The sequence below is a fragment of the Miniopterus natalensis genome, chromosome 11 (assembly GCF_054644295.1).
Source record: "Miniopterus natalensis isolate mMinNat1 chromosome 11, mMinNat1.hap1, whole genome shotgun sequence".
In the NCBI taxonomy this organism is placed as follows: Eukaryota; Metazoa; Chordata; class Mammalia; order Chiroptera; family Miniopteridae; genus Miniopterus; species Miniopterus natalensis.
The window spans coordinates 40,068,811-40,090,747 of NC_142091.1; the positions used below are offsets into that span (position 1 = coordinate 40,068,811).

At 44.6% G+C, this 21,937-nt stretch overlaps 1 protein-coding gene across 1 annotated transcript in view; it reads left to right on the plus strand.

Annotated features, from left to right (window-relative positions):
• The window catches only part of CLPB (ClpB family mitochondrial disaggregase), a 135,450-nt gene extending 121,544 nt beyond the window's left edge, over window positions 1–13,906 (plus strand). Inside the window, exons 10-16 of the mRNA XM_016208489.2 lie at window positions 1,588–1,632; window positions 1,987–2,148; window positions 7,685–7,841; window positions 8,667–8,740; window positions 8,903–9,022; window positions 9,222–9,326; window positions 9,726–13,906. Coding sequence (XP_016063975.2) covers window positions 1,588–1,632; window positions 1,987–2,148; window positions 7,685–7,841; window positions 8,667–8,740; window positions 8,903–9,022; window positions 9,222–9,326; window positions 9,726–9,974 — 912 coding nt within the window. The 3' untranslated portion in view covers window positions 9,975–13,906. The remainder of the gene's footprint in view (window positions 1–1,587; window positions 1,633–1,986; window positions 2,149–7,684; window positions 7,842–8,666; window positions 8,741–8,902; window positions 9,023–9,221; window positions 9,327–9,725) is intronic.
• Window positions 13,907–21,937: the final 8,031 nt, after the last annotated feature.

The window sequence follows — 21,937 nt, forward strand, 5'->3', positions numbered from 1 at the left end:
ATAGACTTGTACATGTTCTGAGCCCTTTATAGCTTGCTTAGACATTGCCAGGCACATAGTAAGCACTCAGTGACTGTCAGCTGTTATCAGACACCCATCTCTTGGCTTCGAGCCCATTGCTCCCTCTGGGCAGCACTCCCAGCTTCCCCATGTATGTCCTCCCACCCTTCCTGAAGCCTGTGTTTCTCTTGGCTGAGCTGTCTGAGGCCCTCTGAAAATGCTTGCTGGCTAATGCCCATGTGCTCAGATAGCAGGGATCACCCCCACATGACCTTAATAACTCTCCCAAGCCCTTTCCCACCTCTGAGTTAGGTCCTCTCCTCAGGCCCCTGGTGAGACTAGGAGAGGAAACAAGGACCTGTGTTACACAGGAAAAACTACAGCTCAAAATGGGGAGACAGCATATCCAAGGCCACACAGATAGTGGCAGAACAGAGACTGGAAGTCAAGGCCCCTGGCTGCCAGCTTGGGGCTCACTCTGTACCTCGGATACAGAGTGACAGGACAGAGGAAAAACCAGAAGTACATCACTGAGAGAATTTCAGACCAGAGACTGAGCTAAGGCCTGCATTTCAGATATAGATACCTCCCTCCCAGCGTCTTGGCACCCCATCATCCTCAGCTCTCAAGAGACCTGTGGTCAGTGAGTGTGCTCTCTCAAACAGAAGCATGTGCCAGTAAGAGAGAAGCCAGGGCAGAGTGTGGGGAACCCTGGTATGGGTAGAGAGATGGCACCTGTGAATGCCTTTATAACTCCCTAAATTCTTCATGAAAAGAAGTGTGTCCTCTGCCTGTGTTGACTCACAAATGCCACACTACCCAGTGTTCTCTTCCCTGGGGCTAATCCTGGTCAGACCTCACCTCAGAGGACCACTTCCTTGGAGATCACCCCTAGGCCCAGCAGTGGTGAGAGAAAGGCTCCAAGCTACGTTATGAGTGACTTTTAGATGAAATGAGGAAACGTAAATAAATTAAAAGGTTTATTTGTTTAAAAGAAAAGTAAACTAAAAGGGGCATGTGCCCACACGGACTTGCAAAGGTGAGAGCAGGGCACCATGGACCTGTCTGGCTATTTGTTGCTCCCCTACATGTCATCATGATCCACGCTGATCATGACTTGCTCCCCTACATGTCATCATGATCCACGCTGATCATGACTAAATTTGTCCATGTCTGCCTCGCCACTGAGCAGTACCCCTCAAGGCCAGACACCAAGCCTTGTTCACTATTGTAGCTCCAGTGCCCAGCACACAGGCATGCGCTCAGGAAATGTGGAGTGGATGGAAGAACAGGGGCTGGGTGGATGATGTGGTAATCAGACCAAGAGAAGCCTGCCTGAGAAAAGAGACATCCTGGGCCAGATTTAGAAGAGCAGACATATCACTTAGGTTCGTTAACGCAGGGACTGGAATCATTTAGGGAATGATGACAGAAAAGGAGGCAAGGAGCCAGAAAGAACATATCATAAGAATGGGATAGATCTTGAGTTGGTGTGGTCTGAAAGCCTAGAGGATATTTGAGATACTCTTCTCCTTAACCCTTCCCTCTGCCTTACTGCCAATTGTACTCCTGCTTGTTTCCACACAGGGCTTCATCAGGCTGGACATGTCTGAGTTCCAGGAGCGGCATGAGGTGAGTGAGAGTCCTCGGGAAAGCGTGGATTGGAGGGCCTGGGTATTTTGATGTGGCTTGTCATTTGAGCCTGAGATCATTCCAGCAGCCTTGGGATTTGTCCTTTGGGGGCATATGTGTGCAGCATATGATCTCTTTGCATAGGATTTGCTCTGAAGAATAAACGTAGAAAAGATCTATCTGTTATCCCATTGTGGCAGGAATTCTGCCACCCCAAGAGACAGCCAACACTGCTTGTTGAGATCGGCAGTCTTAAGAGTGTATATAAAGCCATCTCCCCGTGCTTCCCCCAAATTGGAAACTAAAAACATGGAAAGGCCTTTATAGCATAGCATATTTTCTTCTTTTCCCCAGGTGGCCAAGTTTATCGGGTCCCCACCAGGCTATGTCGGCCATGAGGAGGGTGGCCAGCTGACCAAGAAGCTGAAACAGTGCCCCAACGCTGTGGTGCTTTTTGATGAGGTGGACAAGGCCCATCCAGATGTGCTCACCATCATGCTGCAGCTGTTTGATGAGGTGAAAGTCAGCTTGGGCCGGAATGGAGGCAGGGACACCTAGAGGTATGGGGGTCTGTGAACAGTAGGAACTAAGGACCCAGAGGCCTGTCTGATCATTCCTCGACTTGCTGCTCCCCTTTGTGTACATTGGGAGCACTTAGCAGATGTGGCTTCACCCCCTCTCTGAACCAGGGCCCAGGCCGGGCTCTCAAGAGAAGACCAGCACTGCCCAAGAGTAGAAATTTCGTCACTGTTCAAGCTACCTTCCAGAGAGACAGAGTGGGGCAGAGGTGCAAGGAGAGAGAGACCTGAACTTGTAGTTCCAGCTCTGCTTCATCTGTAGGCATCAGGGATCTCATGTGACAAACAAGAAGGCTGGATCCAAGATAAGCTCCAAGAACCTTTCAGGCTCATGGAGCTCTTCTGAGGAGCTCCAAGTTCATCACAAATGAGAAAGCGAACCCCCTCCCACCAACCAACACACACACACACACACGTGGAGTAAGTTCTAAATAAGGAGAACCCCTTTTATTCAGCACATTCTATGTACTAGGCTGTGCTAAAGACTTTACAGATGGTATCACTAATCATCACAACAGCCAGGCAAGGTAGAAATAATCTCATTTTTTACAGATGAAGAAATTGAAGTTCAAAGGTTATAAATGACTTGCCCAAGGCCACAGAGCTACTATGTGGAGGACCCAGGATTGGGCTGCAAATATATCTGATCTCAGAGCTCAGTTCTCCCCTGTATCACTCCTTCCCTTGAGCTGGGGAGGGAGAGCTTATAATCATGGAGAGGGTGACCTCCACCTTTTCCAGGATCTGAAGAACCAGGATGAGCCTTCTCTTCTGCTCCCTCGCAGGAGCTATATTAGTCAGCATGTTGCCAGATGGAGTCCAGCCCACCTTTACCATTTAGCCCCTCCAGCCCAGGGAAAACAGGAAGGAGTTTTGCTTCCCATGTCACAAGTGCACTAGATGAGGTGCATGAAGAAACTCCCCCTGGACCAAATAGCAGACCAGGTACCAAGCCAAGAAGACCCACATTCAAACATCCCTACAGCTTCCCACCACCTTCCCCACCTGGCCCAGCATCCTTACCCCTGCCTGAGTTTTGTCACTGTCTGCCTAGCTCCTCAGTTACTCCCTATCCCCAGACCCTCTGCTGTGTAATGAAGACCAGTCCAGATGTCACATATTCAGTTACACCTGTGCTCTGAGACCTCCTGCTCTGTTCCAGACTCTTGATGGGATTCAGGTATTCAGCTATGTACCAGACCCAAAACTGCCCTCCAGGACTCCCTGCCTGGTAGACAGGTGGAAAGGACACATGATAATAGTTGATATGTTTGTACTTTATATACCAGGTACTGTTCTAAAAAATTTACATGGAGCAATTCCTTTAATCCTCCCAACAACCTTATGAAGATACTTATTATTATTGCCTCCATGTAACAAATGGAGAAACTAAAGTAGACAAGTAATTCATCCATGATCACATAGCTGCAAAGAGGAAATCCAGGTTCGAACCCAGGCAGTCCAGTTCCAGAGCCTGCAGCTTAAATAATAATTTCCATGCAGCTGGGGCCAGATGAAAGGTAGATTGGCAGTAAAGCATTCACAGGAAGGGAGAGTCCAGCAGCCCATTTGGCCTCTGACATCCCTGGAGAGGTACCTCTGATGGCCTCCTTGGCCCAGAAGGAAGGAGAGCAACTGCTGACTGAAATACAGTTGGCCCCACATGGAAGCCCTGTCAACCCCTCCCCTACTGCTGTCATTCCACGACTGCTTTTTGGGAGTTGATAATTCCCTTCTGCAGCCCCCACTAGCCCACTACAGTTTCTGATATTTATGCCCTTGGTTCCATTGACCAAAGCTGCCATCTGAGTTTACTTAGCCAGATATATGCATATGTGCTCCTGAGGACAGGGACCTTGTCCTACTCCAACCATTGCCAGAGCCCACAGCATCAGGGAAATGTTCTGTTGACTAATGTAATTCAGTGGTAATTCAGCAGACCTTCCAAAGATGAATGTGTTTGACAGGTGAAGAGAGTGGAGAAGGGCCAGCAGCAGACATCAGATACGTAGAGCATAGGGGCATGAGGCAGCCTGCCCCAGGAACGACATCTGTTCAGTACTGCCCAATGCAGAGGAAAGTGAGAACAGAGTGGTGGCGATGACATGGGTTATATAGATTGGAGCCAGTTAAAATACCAGGCAAAGGAGCATAGATTTATTTGGGGGATCATAGGGAGCCTTTAAAGATTTTAAACGAGAGAGAAACATGGTCAGGTTTTCATTTTATAAAGTTCTTGTTGGTAGCTGTGAGAGGATGGAAGGAAAAAGAGAGCAGTGAGGAGATTGTTGAAGAGTTCAGGCCTATCTAAAGCCGGGCCTGGGATGGGGAGAATTACTAGGAAGTCAACTGTGCAGGGCTCAGTGATTGGATGGGAAGAGAGAAGGAGGAGCCAAGGAGGAGGAGCGGCAGGATTTCTGACCTGGGTGACTGGACTGCTGTGCTGCCATCAGCTGAGGCAGGGAATGCAGGATGAGCTGCAAATTGGCGAGGAAGGTGGGCAGCTGAGGTTTGGAATTGTTAAAAGGCATGCCTGAGAGACAGCCAGATGGAAATGTGTAAGCGGTCATTCATCAATCAGTTGAAGAGGTGTGGACTGGAAGCTGAGATTCAAAAATGTTCCAGCACAGAGAGGGTAATGGAATTCAAGGGAAAGGATGAGATTTTTCAACTAGGGAGAGTGTAGTGTGCAGAGAAGAGGAGAGGGCTAAAACATGTCACCTATCAGGAAAGAGTCAAAGGGGGAATTGGTAGAGAGGTAGTAGGCAAAGCAAGGGACTATGGTTCAATGTGGGACAGAGAGGGACACAGACAAAATAGTCTCTGCCTCAGTGTTCATGAATGAGTGGGGGAGACAGGCAACAAAGAGCAGTTCAGCCCACTGTGGTGAATGCTGCACAGAAGTAGCAAGTGCTGGGAGTGGTAGGGCTACCTAATCCAGTCTGGGGGCATGAGAGAAGCCCCGCATTCCCACCCAGCCAGTTCTCCCAAGCCTGGGTCCAGAAAGCAGGAGCCCTACTGTTCTCACCAAAACACCAAGCAGGGCTAAATCTAGTGATGGCCCAGGTGACCCTGGAGCCAACAGCACAGGGCCAAAGTCCTAGGAAGAGACAGGCCCCCAAGAACCCCACCCTCTGTTCCTCCCTTCAAGGATAGAAGCAGTGGAGAAGCAGTGGGAAAACAGCCCCAAAAACACTGGGGTCAGCATTTGTGCCCCACCCAGGAGGATGTCATTGCTGGGAAGTGGGACAGTGACAGCTCCCTCTTTGGGACACATCTTTATTGCCAAGGACTCTGAAAACAAGGAGACATGAAGTCACCCTTGGGTCAGTCATACAGTGCACCTGCTCCCCTCACCCACCCCAGACCCATCCTCAGGCCCAGTTATGAGCACAGCTTTGATCTCTCGGAATGAAATTGCCACTAATTATTGCTCTGGCCAGCATAGCAAAGTTTGTACTTAGTCCTCAGGAATGAGCTCTGCAAACACAGTGTCATATGCACGCACTTGAGCATGTCACACACTCATGCAGACCTGGTCCCCACTAAGGAGTGGATTCTGTTGTATTATAAGCCATAAGCAGGAAGGTAATGGCAAAAGCTCAAGAACAGCCATCTATGCCTTTGCCTTCCCCTTGTCCCACCCCAAGGCAGGGATGGGAAGGTGACCAGGGTCCTGGATCATGAGGCCCCTTTTGAATAGATCCCCTTGGAGGCCTATGCAAGGGCCAGTGTAAAGAGAGGCTGAAAAGCACCCAGTACCATGCCCAGCATACAGTAGGTGTTCAGGTAATGCACATTCTTTCCCATATTGTGTATGAGGACCAAGGCTGGTCTACCATTGTAGTAGTTTTGGAAGCAAGGAATGCCTGTGAGCCAGGCCAACAGGGAAAGGGAAAATCTAGAGGATTGGTTACCGGCTGAGGCTGGGGCAGGCAGGAGCAGACAGACTGAGGTCAGACCTATCCTCCAGAGTCAAGTTATCTGGCCTGGCAGGAGCTATGCTCTGTCTGTAACCCAGAGGAAATCCCAGGCAGGTTTCCCTCTTCCCACACCTGTCCCAGTTGCTTCTCTCCAGCAAGGATCAAAGGATGCAAACTAAATTTGGCAGAATTCTGAGAAAATTTTATTTAGGGAAAGAAAATTTTATGGAGCCTCATTTATCCAGCACTGTTGTTGGGACCATGGTAGCCTGGTGCAGAGGGAAGGGCATGGCTCTGTGATCAGTTTGAGCCTCAGCTCTAGCTATGAGACCTTGAATGAGTTACTTAACCTCTCTGAGCCTCAGTTTCTCTATAGAGGTTGTGAGGATTTAGGCATTCACCATGCCGGTACTGAACACTTGCAATGCACCAGACACTGTTCTAGGACCAAGTGAGAACAAGAGCCAGCCTCTGCCTTCTTGGAGCTTCTAGTGGGTGGAGTGCAATAATGCATAGAAAACATTAAGCAGGTCCCTGTGGTGGAAGTGCCCAACAGTGTCCACTGTTGTTGCTCCATCAGTTCCTTTCAGTGACACCCTGCTCATTGCTTTTGTTCTAAATGACTGCAAAGTGCTGTGGTACAGTGATAGATGAGGTTTGCTGCGTGGGTGGAGCTCCTTGCCCTTGAACTGAATGGCCCGGGCAGCCATACCTTTCTCACTCTTCTGTCTCTTCCTTGTGCTGTTGCTCCTTTTCTCTTTCTTTGGTGCATCTGTCTCCAGTATAGATGCTTTCTTTTATGTCTCTTCTAGAAAGAGCTAAAGATTCCAAGGAAACTTCCCAAGTTTGTTAAAGGAGAAGCGTTTTTTCTATCCCTCTCTATTTCAATTCATTTTATTCATTTTGATTCAACAAATATATAAGTGTTTGCTACAGTAATAACAGTTCAGAACATTTGCACAATTTTAATAAAGACAGATTTGCTTAAAGAGAAAAAACAAAACAAAGAACATTTCCACAACTTGGTTAATTAAGGAACTTTCTCCAGTATGACCATATCTAGTCCTCACAGTGGCCCAGTGAAATACCCTCCTCTGAACTACAGCTATCTGGGCTTCCCCTGTCATAACACTTACTGCACTGACTTGTCATTGCTGGTTTCCTGAGTGTCACTCCTCTAGACTGGGAGCGTGTTGAAGGCTTTGTGGGTCCCCAGTACCCCAACACAGATCCTTGACTAGATTGGGCTTCCAGGAAAGTATGTTGGATGGATGCATATGAAATCAAGCTGATGTCTGGGTGCCAGGGATGATTAGGCACCCTGATTGATGATACAGCAAATGCATTCTCACCTGGAGGTGCTCAGTATGTGAAGCAGTTGCAGCCCATGGTAATGAGCACTGCAACTGAGGTGTGAGATCGGTGCTCAGAGAATCCAGGGAGCAGCTCACTCTGCCAGGGGTGGGGGAGACATAGGGTTCTGGAGAGACCTCCTGGAAGTGGTGCCCAGTCTTATAGCTCCCTAACTGTGCAGTCGCTATTCTTTCCCAGGGCCGGCTGACAGATGGAAAAGGGAAAACCATCGACTGCAAGGATGCCATCTTCATTATGACCTCCAATGTGGCCAGTGAGGAGATTGCACAGCATGCACTGCAACTGAGGCAGGAAGCTTTGGAGATGAGCCATAATCGTATCGCTGAGAACCTAGGTATGGCACATGGCCTGAGCTGTCTAGGCAACTGGGCAAGTGCCCAGGCCACCAGCACATCTCTTGAGGGCAAGGATGGTACTGGGGTCCTAGGCCTTGGTGAGGGTGCTGGTAGACAGTTTTGCCCCTAGCTGGCAATGACCAGAGACCAAGCACCATGCCAGATAGTGGAGGGAGACAGAGACAGTGCCCTCACTTCCTCAATAAAGCCCCAAGTCTCAGGTGACAGGAAGGTTCCAGACAGAGAAATGGACAGAGCCACCCTAGGGTGAAGGGCCAGGAAGAGGCCAGGGTTTTAGGGGACTGAAGAGACCCATCCTTAACAGAGATGCTTTGGTGCAACGAGGAGACAGCAGATCAGAAACTATATGGCGATGGACACAGCCTTTTTCAGCTGGGGTGCCTTCCTGTGTAGGCAGGCTGGAGAATGCTGGAGAGGAGGAGTGCATCAGACAGGAGGTCATATCTGTCACTTTTCCATTTGGAATTGAACCCTCCAGCCCCCTTCTTCCAAGTCAGAACTCAAGTCTTGGTCCTGACTTTCCTTTTCCCTCCTGTTTCTCACACAACTTCCACCCTAAGGAACCCCAGGTTTTGTAGCACATGAGAGCTGGAAGGGCCTCAGAAAGTGCCCATTCCAGTCCTCTCATTGTTCCGGTAAGAAGATGAGGTCAAGGCCCAGAGAGCCCAAGACATTGACCAGGATCACACAGATCATCAGGGACAGGACCAGGGCTCTTTTCATGGACAGGGTCAAGGGGCTGGCACATCTCTTAAAGGTCCCTGGGTGTGGGGAATAGGTAGGTTATGATTCTGTTTCTACAGGGGATGTCCAGATTAGTGACAAGATCACCATATCAAAGAACTTCAAGGAGAATGTGATTCGCCCCATCCTGAAAGTAAGAGGTTTTTGTCCTTCCTGCTGGAGCCTTGGGTGAGGGGATCCCCTTAGCCATCCTAAAGCTATGGAAGCCCCCATGTCTTCCCCATTGGGGTCCATTAATTGCCTTTACCCCCATCTGGGTGACTGAGTTCACCCGACCCCTTATCTGGCTCTGCAGGCTCACTTCCGGAGGGATGAGTTTTTGGGACGAATCAATGAGATCGTCTACTTCCTCCCCTTCTGCCACTCGGAGCTCATCCAGCTAGTCAACAAGGAACTGAACTTTTGGGCCAAGAGAGTAAGAGTGGGGACTGCCCATGAGTGGGGATGGGATATCTGCCCACTGGGAACACCACCTCCCAAAAGGTGGAGCACAGTGGTATGGGGCCGGTGGCCCTGAGGCACAGTCTCTCACAGACCCAGGCCTCAGGCATAAGTGATGAGAGATGGAAATCCCTGAGCCACATGCAGACATGCTCCTCTCTGACCTTTCTCAGGCCAAGCAAAGACACAATATCACACTGCTCTGGGACCGCGAGGTAGCAGACGTGTTGGTCGACGGCTACAATGTGCACTACGGCGCCCGCTCCATCAAGCATGAGGTGAGCACAAGAGCCTAGAGAAGTGAGGTGCCTCCACATCGCCTTCCCTGGTGCCCCCAGCCCAGTCCCTAGGCTCCCTGGCCTGGAATTGTTCCTGCCCAGAACAGATGGCCCTATAAAATCAAAACCACAAAATGCTCAAGTCAAACCCTGTTCTGGAGGGTAACCAAGTATGAACCCCTACCAGGATGGGGAACTGAGTTGGGAACCTCAGAAACTGACATTGAGTTTTTAGCACAGTCCTGCAAGCTGTGTGTTGTTAGCCCTTTGCAGATGAGAAAACTGAAGCTCAGTATAAGTACTTGTCCTAGCAGTAAGCAATAGAGCCTGGCCTTCAGGCTCAGGCCCCAAGCTGGCCCAGGCCTCAGCAGTGACAACCACTTCACCTGCCACCTGCAGGTAGAGCGCCGTGTGGTGAACCAGCTGGCGGCCGCCTACGAACAGGACCTGCTGCCAGGGGGCTGTACTCTGCGCATCACTGTGGAGGACTCAGACAAGCAGCTACTCAAGAGCCCTGATCTGCCCTCAGCCCAAGCAGAGAAGCGTTCACCCAAGCTGAGGCTGGAGATCATCGATAAGGACAGCAAGACCCACAAACTGGACATCCGGGCACCACTACACCCTGAGAAGGTGTGCCACACCCTCTAGCATCTACCTACCTGCCTAGTGCCCTCAGCATTCAATAAAGGCCCCTCAGCTGTGGCATGGCAACTGACCTACCCTCCCCTCATACATCTTGCTCCTCTCCACTCAGCCTAAGGCCTCTTACTTCCTCACAGCCCCTGTAAGACCCCTCCTCAGTCCCCCAAAGCAGGAATTTTGCCCTCTCCTGCCCCCTTTGTTGTGGGTCCAAAACTTGATAACAAGTCTCCAGGAGAGGAGCTTCCCCTCCACCCCCTTCAAGGCAGAGAGGAGAGGGAGGTCCCTTATCTCTGGCCTTCAGCATGATCCCCATGCCCCAGAGTCTGGAACTTTATCATGTTCCTTGGAAGCTCAGAAGTATGGCAGCTAAGAACAGATCTGGCTGGAAGAAGATAGGGGCCAGACTGTGACCTGCCACCCCCTGCTGGCCCCCAGAATGTCTCCACAGAGTGGAGAAAGTATAGAGGCCCAGACACAGAGGTTCTTCAGTTTAGGCTGTAGCTACCTCTTTCCCATGCCCTAAAATTCCAAGGGAGAGGGACCCATAGAATCCTTCCCCCTTCCACTGCCATATTATAGCTACTGTTCCTCCTCACCCTGCATTCTGGGGTCAGGCCAGACCAGGTTTCTCCAGCCTTGGAACTAGGCCAGTGTAGAGCACTTCTAGGAGGAAGGCTGACTGGGTCACCACCCTGGCCTGCTCTGGGACTCAACAGTAGTACCAAATGACCCAAGTAAGCTCAGCACTTGGGGCCTCCTTCAGCCCTGTCTACACTGCTGTCCTAGCTAACTTAGCCTGGAATAAACAGCTCCCCCATGCAGTCTCCATGTTAGTCACTAAGCAGGAGGTCTATACACCATCCCTTATATTTCAGCCTCAGCTTACTGGACACAACAAGGCCTGGTATGTCCTGGGCATCATCTGCAGTAGCCCCCATTGGTGATCACTGTATCACCCTCCCCCTGCGGGGCCATTTCAGAACCCTCCTTTGGTGTTAGCTCATCTCTTTCAGAAAGCAGAAAGTGGTAGGAATCAAAGTCCCTTGGGTGATGGAAGAATGTCATAACAATATGGTGGGTATAAGACAGTCATAAGCCAGGATGGGGGCTCCAGCAGATGCTCCAGCAATCACCATCTAGCCCCTCAAGGAGCTGTGTCTGCCGCTCCCTACCTCAGTGACTGCTGTTTTGTTTTTCTTAAAATAATTTTAGACTTACAGAAAGTTGCAAAAATAGTAGAGTTCCCATATACCCTTCACCTAGCTTCTCCTAATTTGAACATCTTATAAAACCATGGTATAATTATTAAAATCAGGAAATTAACATTGGTGCAGTTTCACTAACTGACTTGTGGACATTCAGATTTTGCCAGTTTTTCTGCTCCTGGTGTTTTTTTTCTGGTTCAGGACCCAAGGCAGGTTCAGGATCCTGCCTTGCATTTTGTTATCGTGTTTTCTTCGTCTCCTTCAGCCTGTGATAGTTCTCTGTCTTTCTTTGCCTTTCACGACCTTAACACTTTTGAAATGTCCAGGCTGGTTGTTTTGAGGTGTGTCTACTGTTTTCACATGATTAGATTGAGGGTCTGCATTTTTGGCAAGACAACCCCAGGAGTGGTGCTGTGCCCTTCTCAGTGTCTCCTAGCAGGGGATAAACTTAACTTTGATCACATGGCTGAGGTGGTATGTGCCAAGTTTCTCCATATAAAATTAGAAATTTCTCCTTTGAAATTAGTAAGAATCTTGTGAGAAGATACTTTGAAGCCATGCAAATGCCTTATTTGCCCTTAGAATTTTGCCCACTGATTTCAGCATCCATGAATGGTTCTTGCATACAGCAAGTATGAATGTTCTATTTGCCTAATAATGTTTTCTTATTCCACCTATATATATTAATTGGTATCCTACTGTATTCTCCTTCCCCCCATTTATTTATTCAATAATTTATTTATAATAGTATAAACTGATGGATATTTGTTTTCTTCTAAGGGTTATGATCTAATACTAACATAGTTTATTTTGCTCTTTTAGGCCTAGATTTGGCCATTGGAACCCTTTCAGGTTGGCTCCTGTGTTGTTTCAGCATTGCCCCCATCATTTTTTTAGCACTTTCTTACTTTCTGGCTCCACAAGATATTCCAAGATCACTCATATTTTTCTTGTTCCAGCTCTGACATCAGCCATTTCTCCCAGCAGCACCTGGTTCCTTTTATTCGAGATGATACTTAGAGACTAGGATCTGGGCACTGGGTATATTCATTGCTACTGGAGTGTCATTTCTTCTAGGCCCTTTCAGCACACAGAACTAGGTAATATATGTATATATGTTAACACGCATCACATCTGAATTTATCATTGTATGTCTCTATCTGTTTATTATTAAAAACCATGAGATCATATTGGTATCTGCAGTTCCAATCCAATATCACAGAGTCTGACTGCCATTACTATGGTTTTACTATTCTTATTCTGCTTTTCCTCTCCTGCTATCTCCGTTTCTTCTCTTTTCCTTCTGTTTGGTGTTGGATAAAATTCTTTTGCCTGGCTGTCAGTCCCTTGGTTAAATCAACTGTCGCCAAGAACAGCAGGCGTATAAACCAGATAACTTTTATACAAGAAAACCCATTGGCCATCTTTCTGAAAGGAGGGTAGGGGACTGGGTAGACCCTCAGTTTCTAAGGAACTTACGTATCACTTCTAGAGATTCTTAGTTAGACATCCTTGGTGATGTTGGATCCCTGTCTTATACTTCCTTAGCATCCTAGGCAACACTCAGCTCACTTACTTGTTTTATATCTGTCTTTGTCACCAGAATGTGATCTCCAAGAGTGCAGATACCAGTTGTTCAGCTCACTATCTTATTCTTAGAACCTGGCACAGTGCCAGCACATGAGGATGCTCCAGGTATTTGGATGAATGATGGGCCCTGGGGAAAGCACAGATCTTCACAGTAAGTCCCAGGACAGAACAGTGTTACTTGTTCACTAAACACACATTTATTTGTCATGTGCTTGTGGCCAGGCAGTAGAACCTGCCAGGATAAACCCCTAAGAGAATGGGGCAAAGTAAGACCCAGAGACACCTTATTGAGTATCCTAAAATGCATAAGGCTGGACTGGGAGATGAAAATGTAACACCAAGCCCTAGCCGGTTTGGCTCAGTGATTAGTGCGTCAGCCCGTGGACTGAAGGGTCCCAGGTTTGATTCTGGCCAAGGGCACGTACCTTGGTTGCAGGCTCAGGGGTGCGAGCAGGAGGCTACCAATCAATGTGTGTCTTTCACATCGATGTTTTTTTCTCTCTCCCCTACCCTTCCACTCTCTAAAAAACAATGGAAAAAATATCCTCAGGTGAGGATTAAAAAAAGGGAAAAAAAAGAAAATATAATGCTGACACCTTTACTGTTCAAAAAGAAAAACTCAGAGTTGCGTAGTGATTGTTTTAGAAATTTAGAAAAAGCACACATTTAAACCATAATAATACCTGAAATGGCCTAATAAAGATAAATTTTTTCTTTGAAAACACCAATAAAATAGATAAAACCACCTTAGCCTGATAAAGGGGAGAAGAGCAAAAAGATAAAATAGGATTAGGAATGAGGAATCAGACATAACCATATATATATGGAAGAATATAAAATAATTTTAGGAATGTTCTATGGCAACAAATTTTAAAACGGCAAACAGATAATTTTCTAGCAAACACTGACCCAAGGTATTGTTTGAATGGACAAGTTAATTATCAAAGAAGAAATTGGAAAGGTGATTAAAATTTTATCCTTTTAGAAGATTGTTTTCTTATATTTAAACTTTTTTATTGATATGGAAAAATGCATAGATCACAAGTATACAGTTCAATTATCACAACGTGAACAAAAAATGTACGTTGTATTTATTTTTAAATCCTCAGTGGGGATATTTTTTCCATTGCTTTTCAGAGAGCATGGAAGAGAGAGAGAGAAACATCAATGTGAGAGAGAGACGTCAATTGGTTGCCTCCCGCATGCACCCTCACCCGGGCCTGGGAATGAGCCTGCAACAGAGGTACGTGCCCTTGGCCAGAATCGAACCCCGGACCATTCAGTCCCTGGGCCAACACTCTCAACACTGAGCAAAACCAGCTAGGGCTGAGTTGTAATTTTTAATTAATATATAAACTGCTTCAAACCGTGGGAAAAGATGAAAAAATGCTCCATAGATTTTTATTTCTTCTTTGCCTTTTTAATTTTTTTTTAAATATATCTTTATTGACTTCAGAGAGAGGAAAGGAGAGGGAGAGAGAGAGAGAAAGAAACATCAATGATGAGAGAGTCATTGATCAGCTGCCTCCTGCACTCCCCTGACCGAAGATCGAGCCTGCAACCCGGGCATGTGCCCTGACCAGGAATTGAACCGTGATCTCCTGGATCCTAGGTCGATGCTCAACTGCTGAGCTATGCCCAGCTGGGCTTTAACTTTTTTTAATTGTTCAAAATATTACAGATGTCCCCTTTTTTCCCCATTGACCTCTTCCATCCTCTACCTGCTCCCCTCCTCAGGCCCTCACCACAGTATTGTCTGTGTCCATGGGTTATGCATATATGCATATGTTTTTCATTTATTCTAGAGAGAGAGGAAGGGAGAGAGAAAGAGAAACATCGATGTGTGAGAGAGAAACATTGATCTGTTGCCACCTACATGCACCCCGACCAAGAGTCGAACCCGCAACCTGGGTATGTGCCCTGACTGGAAATCCAGCTTGAGACCCTTCCATGCACAGGATGACACTCCAACCGCTAAGCCACACAGGCCAGGGCTCCATAGATTTTTAAAGGCCAGCATAAGAAATTAATACTCAAACCTGATAAAGTGCCAAAAAGAATGCCATAGCCTATGACTATAGATAGAAAAATTCCAACTAAGTAAAGTTGAATTGTATACCATGATAACATAAGGTTTATTGCAGCAATACAAGCCTCCGTATTAGGAAATTTATTAATATAATTCACTACATCAAGAATTTGAAGATTAATTAAATGTCTAGAGACATTTAATGTTAATTTTCTTATTTGATAATATTTCTTACATGATTATGTCAGAGAATCCTTGGTTTAAGAAAATACTCATTGAAGTATTTAGAGGTTAAAGGTAAAGACAATTTGCAAATGTTTCAGGAAACTTTATACATACACACACATATATCTGTATATATACAATACATATATACAAACAGAATAGTAAAACTAAAATTCAACATTGGCGAAATCTGAGTAAAAAGTACATGGGAACTCTGTTGTTTTTACAACTTTTCTGTAAGTAAAATTATTTCAAAATAAAGTTTTTTAAATGAAAGGGGATATAACATTTTATCAGTATATGCTGGAAAGGCATTTGCTAAAATCTTACAGCTTTAAGTTGATTTGATAAAATTAAAGCTCTAAGTAAAAGGAAGAGAAACTATGTATCAAAAAACAATAGAGTCAGAGCACATGCCTGGGGTGCGTGCTTGATCCCCAGTTGGGGGCGTGCAGGAGGCAGCCGATCAATGACTCCCTCATCATTGATGTTTCTCTCTCTCTTCCCCTCTCCCTTCCTCTCTTTGAAATCAATAAAGATATTTTTTTTTTAAAAAATAGAAAACATTTTTTATTATAAATACTAAAACTATTTCTATTAAAGTCTGAAATAAAACAAGATTCAATGTTGCTTTGAAAAGTCAGGTGGAAGCAACTAGGCAAGAAAACTAGTTGGTATAAATATTGGAAAATAATAAATTATCTTATTTTGCTGTACTTAGGAAATCCAAAAGGCTACAATAAAACCTGTTAGCATTAATAAGGAAATTTGGCCCGGGCAGGCGTGGCTCAGTGGTTGAGCGTCGACCTGGGATCCAGGTGATCAGGGTTTGATTCCCGGTTAGGGCACATGCCCGGGTTGCGGGCTCAATCAATGACTCTCTCATCATTGATGTTTCTGTCTCTCTCCCTCTCCTTTCCTCTCCCTGAAATCAATAAAGATATATTTTTTTTTTAAAAAAAAAGGAAATTTGGTAAGTATCTAAATAAAAGATAACTCTACGAAAATCAATACTAGCAATAATCAACCAGAAACAATACAAGGAAAAGTATTCCATTTGAAATTGCAACAAATAGGTGTATATATACCTATTGCTCATATATACATAAAATACCTCTGAAAGAGAGGGGAGTTGGGTAGAGAGGGGATAGCAATGGAAGGGAAAATTCACTGAATTCATTCTTACATTTTTAAATTAAATTTTGAATACAATTAATGTTACCTATTCAAAATTATATAATCCTTAATAAATTTAACAAGAAAAGAAAATCAAAATTGAAGGGCATAAAACAAGATCCCGCAAATGAAAGGACATACCGGGTTCTTGGAAAGGATGGCAATAATATTACAGTGTCAATCCTTAAATTAATATATAATTCAGTGCAAACCGAATTAGACTTAACAGCATTTTTAATGTAATAAAATTAAAGTCATGTTACACTACAATGTCCAGAGGTGAGGCCATATGGGGTGATTGTTTTCTGGATATCGGCTCTCAGGAGATACAATAACTACTGTCAGTAACTACAATCCCACCTTGATAGTGTACAAAGTACAGAGTAAGTAAATTTAGCTGCCATCAATACGCACCCTAACTTTTGGGTTCCCGTCCATTTCTGGCACCGTGGGATTTCCCATAGTTTAAAGCCCAGCTGTGTTGAATTTCTTTTCTTGGTTACATATTCAATATTTCCGTATTTGAGGTCGGAAGGGAGTTAACTGGAACTACTCTGTCGTATATTAGTCAGATGTCACCCCAGACCATCGTGCATAATGCAATCAGAGGGTCTCAGGGAGATGTTGCGTTTATCGTCAGACCCAGGAAGTGAGTCCCTGGCTGCTTCTCTTTCATTCTCTTCCTTTCTACTTAAAAAAAAATCAGCTTGATTCTTTAGCCCTTTTGTCGCTCTGTCTCTCAATGACTATCCCTCATTCAAGGAAGGTTTTAGTTCTCATGTCACTTTCTCTCTTTCCCAATACATGCCATCACTCTTGGTGGCTTCAGCTTCCCACAAATGACATCCAACACCCTGCTTTCCTCATAGTTAGTGACCTTTTTCTGCCCCTGCCCACTTCAGTCACCTATGTCATGGTCACATTCTAAATTTTATCAGCGTTAAGTGCGCTTCCTCCAAAACCCACATCCTTCTCTGACTAACCTAGTATCCAGAGTAAATAAAGAACTTTTACAACTTGACAATAAAAGGACAATCTAATTTAAAAATGGGGAAAGGGTCTGAGTAGACATTTCTCCAAAGAATATATACAAATGGCCAATAAGCCATTAATTAGCCATCAGGGAAAGGCAAATCAAAGCCACAGTGAAATATCACTACAGATCCACTAACATGGCTGTAATAAAAAAGACAGACACTCACCCTGGCTGGTGTGGCTCGGTGAGTGGGGCGGCATCCCATGCACCCGAAGGTGGTCGGTTCATTTCCCAGTCAGGGCAAGTGTCTGGGCTGCTGGCTCCATCCCAGTAGGAGGTGTGCAGGAGGCAGCCGATTGATGTTTCTCTCAAGTCAATGTTTCTCCCTCTCCCTCTGTCCAAAAATCAGTTTTTTTAAAAAAGACAAATAAATGTTTATGAGGATGTGGAGAAAGTGGGAATGTAAAATAATGCAACCACTTTGAAAAAGAGTCTAGCAGTCCCTCAAAAGATTAAACATAGAGTTTCCATATGTCCCAGCAATGAATATATAATTCCACTCCTAAGTATTTGCCTAAGAGACATGAAAACTTAGACTCACACAAAAATTTGTTACACAAATGGTTAAAAAAAAAGTGCAGACAACCCAAATGTTCATTTGACTGATGAACAAGTAAACAAAATGTGATATATATCCATTCAATGGAATATTATTCAGCCATAAAAAGAAGGAAGTACTGATTCATGGACAACATGGATGAACTCTGAGAACAAGCTAAATGAAAGAAGCCAGTCCCAAAAGAGCACATATTATGATTCCATTTGTATGAAAGTGGCCAGATAGGCAAATCCATAGACAAAGATAGTAGATTAGTGGTTGGCACAGGCTGGGGGAAGAAGGGAGTGGGAATGACTGATAATGGGTTGAGGGGTTCTTTCTGAAGTAATGAAAATGATCTGGAATTGCATAGTGGTAATCGCTACACAACTTTGTGCAACCACTGAAGTGAACACATCTTTATATCAAAAATTATCTCCATTTAAAGAAAAAAAATCCTGCCCAGCCGGGTGTGGCTCAGTGGTTGAGCATCAACCTAGGATCCAGGCGATCGGGGGCTCGATCCCCAGTTGGGGGCGTGCAGGAGGCAGCCAATCAATGACTCTCTCATCATTGATGTTTCTATCTCTCTCCCTCTCCTTTCCACTCTCTGAAATCAATAAAGATATATTTAAAAATAAATAAAAATAATAAAAATCCTTCAGAAAGTAGGTTTTTTTAATGTATCAAAGTTAAATGTTAAGGGAATGAAAAAATCCACAGACTGGAAGAAATATTTGCAAAACACATGTCTGATAAAGGGCTGGTATCCAAAATATAGGAAGAACTCTTAAAACTCAACAATAAGAAAATGAACAGCCAGATTACAAAATGAGCAAAAGCTCTGAACAGATGCCTCTTCAAAGAAGAGATACAGATGGTAAGTAAGCATATGAAAAGACGTTTTATATCATATGTCATCAGGGAACTGCAAATTAAGACAGCAGTAAGATACCACTACACACCTATTGGAAAGGCCAAAATCCAAAATACAACACAAATGCTGGCGAGAATGTGGAATAACAACAACTCTCATTCGTTGCAGGTGGAAATGAAAAATATAGCCACTTTGGAAAACAGTTTGACAGTTTCTTAGAAAACTAAACATACTTTTACCTGCACACAAATATTTATAGAGCAGCTTTATTCATGATTGCCAAAACCTGGAAACAACCCAGATACTCTTCAATAAGCAAACGAGTAAGCGCACTATGGTACATACAATAGAATAATAATATTCAGTGCTAAAAAAAATATGAGCTATCAAGCCGTGAAAAGACATGGAGAAACTGTAAATTCGTACTACTAAGTGAAAGAAGCCAATCTGAAAAGGACTCCAACTATGATTCTGGAAAAGGCAAAACTATGAAGACAGTGAAAAAGTAGCAGTTGCCAGGAGCTTGATGGGCTGCAGATGGATAAGTGGAGCACAAGACTTTTTGGGCAGTGAAACTATTCTGTACAATAGATAATGGTGGGTACATGTCATTATGCATTTGTCAAAATCCATGGAATGTACAACACAGAGTGAACCCTAATATAAAGCATGGACTTTGGTTGATAATGATGTGTCAGTATTGGTTCATCAGTTGTAATAAATGTACCACTTTGATGCTGATGGTGAGATTAGGGAGGCTTTCAGTGGGTGTGGAATGGTTTATGGGAACTCTATTCTTTCCACTCAATTTTGCTGTGAACCTAAAGCTGCTCTTTAAAAAAGTTAAACTACATTCTAATAGAACTTTATCAAAGAAGTCAAGGTTCATATTTTAACAGTTAAAATTACAAAACTAACTTATCTGAGCATACTCAGACACAGAATAGATGCTTACCAAGCACTTGCTGGAAGAGCAAATTACTCTTTAAGCTTCCTGTGGCATAATTTTACAATTTGGGTTTTTATCTTTGATAGTTTATTCCCATTACAGCAACTTTTTATCCAGCTGGGTTTTCCTGGCAATTAAATATATAAAATAATTATAATTTTCTGGTAACTAAAGCATACCAACTCAAAGTCCTCACAATGTGGCAGTGTCACCAGAGCAATCTAAGAGAGTCAGGCAGAGCAACACTGTCTTATATGGTCTAGGTCTCAGAAGTAGCCCACCATTATCCCCACCATATTCTCTTCATTCGAAGCTAGTCTCCTATGGGAAACAACATGGATATTTCTCAAAAAAAAAAATTAAAATAGAACTACCATATGATCCAGCAATTCCTTTTCTGGGTATTTATCCAAAGAAAATGAAAACACTAAACTCAATAATATATATGCACCCCATGTTCCCTGCAGCATTATTTATAATAGCCAAAATATGGAAACAACCTAAGTGCCCATTGATGGATAAATAAAGAAAATGTGGTGTTATATGTATAGTAAAACATTAGTCATAAAAAAAGAATGAAATCTTGCTATTTGCAACAACATGGATGGATCTTGGCATTATGCTAAGTGAAATAAGTCAAGGAAAGATAAATACTGTATGATTCCTATGTGGAAGCTAGAAAACAAACATGCTTGAGAACAGTTTGGGGGTTACCAGAGGCAGGGGTTAAGGGAATCAAAGAGGACAAACTTCCAGTTATAAATAAATGGAATGTTAAAAAAAATTGTAATTATGTATGGCGATGGATGTTAATTAGACTTGTGATCATTTTGTAGTATATACAAATATTGAATTATGTTGTATACCTGAGACTACTTACACATGTCTGGACACATCATATTCAAAACTAAAAACCAATGGTAAAGAGAAAATCTTAAAAGCAGCCAGAGATAAAAGACACACAATACAGAGGAACGAAAAAACACTTCTCACCAGAAACTCTGCAAGCCAAAACACAATAGAGTGACATCTCAAAGTGCTGAAGGAAGAAAGTGCCAACTCAGCATTCTATATGCAGTGAAAATATTTCACAAATGAAAGTGAAATACTTTTTCAGACAAATATAAGCTGAGAGAATTCATTACCATCAGACCTACAGTACAAGAAATGTTAAAGGAAGGCAGAATATATCAGAGAGAAACTTAGATCTACATAAAGAAATGTAGATTTCCATAAGTGGTTAAAATGAAGACTGAGCTACCACCTCCCATAGGTGAGGCCTGGCCTTGTGTTTACAATAATACCTACTGCTTTCCACTTTTATTTGAAAGGATCACACAGCTTTGGAGGCCCAGAGAACGGTGTGCTGGTAGGCTCCAAACTGGTAACTGTTTGGTTAGGGTCTCCTCTGAGACCCATGGGAATTTTGGCATGGTCGTTATAAAACCTTCACCAAGGGTTTGGAGTTTCTTTGAATGATGGCACCACTGAAATCTTAGCCCTTCCAGGAAGTCTCTATCAAAGAATTAGAAGATTCCGTAATGGCAGAACCCTAGGCGACAGTCTGCTCCGTGCTCCCCTTCTGATAGCAACATTCCCCCAGCCATTGCCATGTGCAAGCATGACTGGATAACTGTCACTCCAAGGTATTTCGGCCCACAAACCTTTTAAGGACCACTTGAGGAATATAAGTCCAAGTTTTGTCTAAGAAGTTTTCATTTATATATATCCTCTGGAAAAAAGAAAGTGCCAGTATGAAAATTTGCAGAATGAACCTCAGTAGTTTGGAAGAAAATCCCCCTGATGATAGCGGATGCCTCCTCCCTCTTCTAAAAAATGCTAAGAGGAGAAACAAGATGGCGGCGTAGGTAGCTGTGCCCGCCGCCTCCCGCGACCACATCAAAATTACAACTAAAACACAGAACCACCATCACTCAGAGCCTCCTGAAATCTGGCTGAACAGAAGCCCTATAGCCAGGGAGCTGAAGACACATTGAGACCGGTAGGAGGAACGGAGACGCCGGCGGATCAGGGCTGAATCCCAGAGACACGCCGCGGGCCCACACCTGGTGCCGCGGTTTAAATCCAGGAGGGAATCTCGGCAGAGGTTTCCTGGAGGAGTGAGGGGTCCCAGCCCTACAGCAGGCCCCCAGCCCGGGCTCCAGGCTCAGGAAGAGATGGCCCCACACCTTCAGCTGTGAAAACCAGCGGGGACTGTCACTGAGGGACTCGGAGGCTGCGGGAGCCCCAGGCTTTCCTCTTAAAGGGCCCACGCATGGACTCACTCAGATGTGCTCCCTCTGAGCCCCAGCACTGGGCAGCAGCTTGAAAGGAACCTGGGACA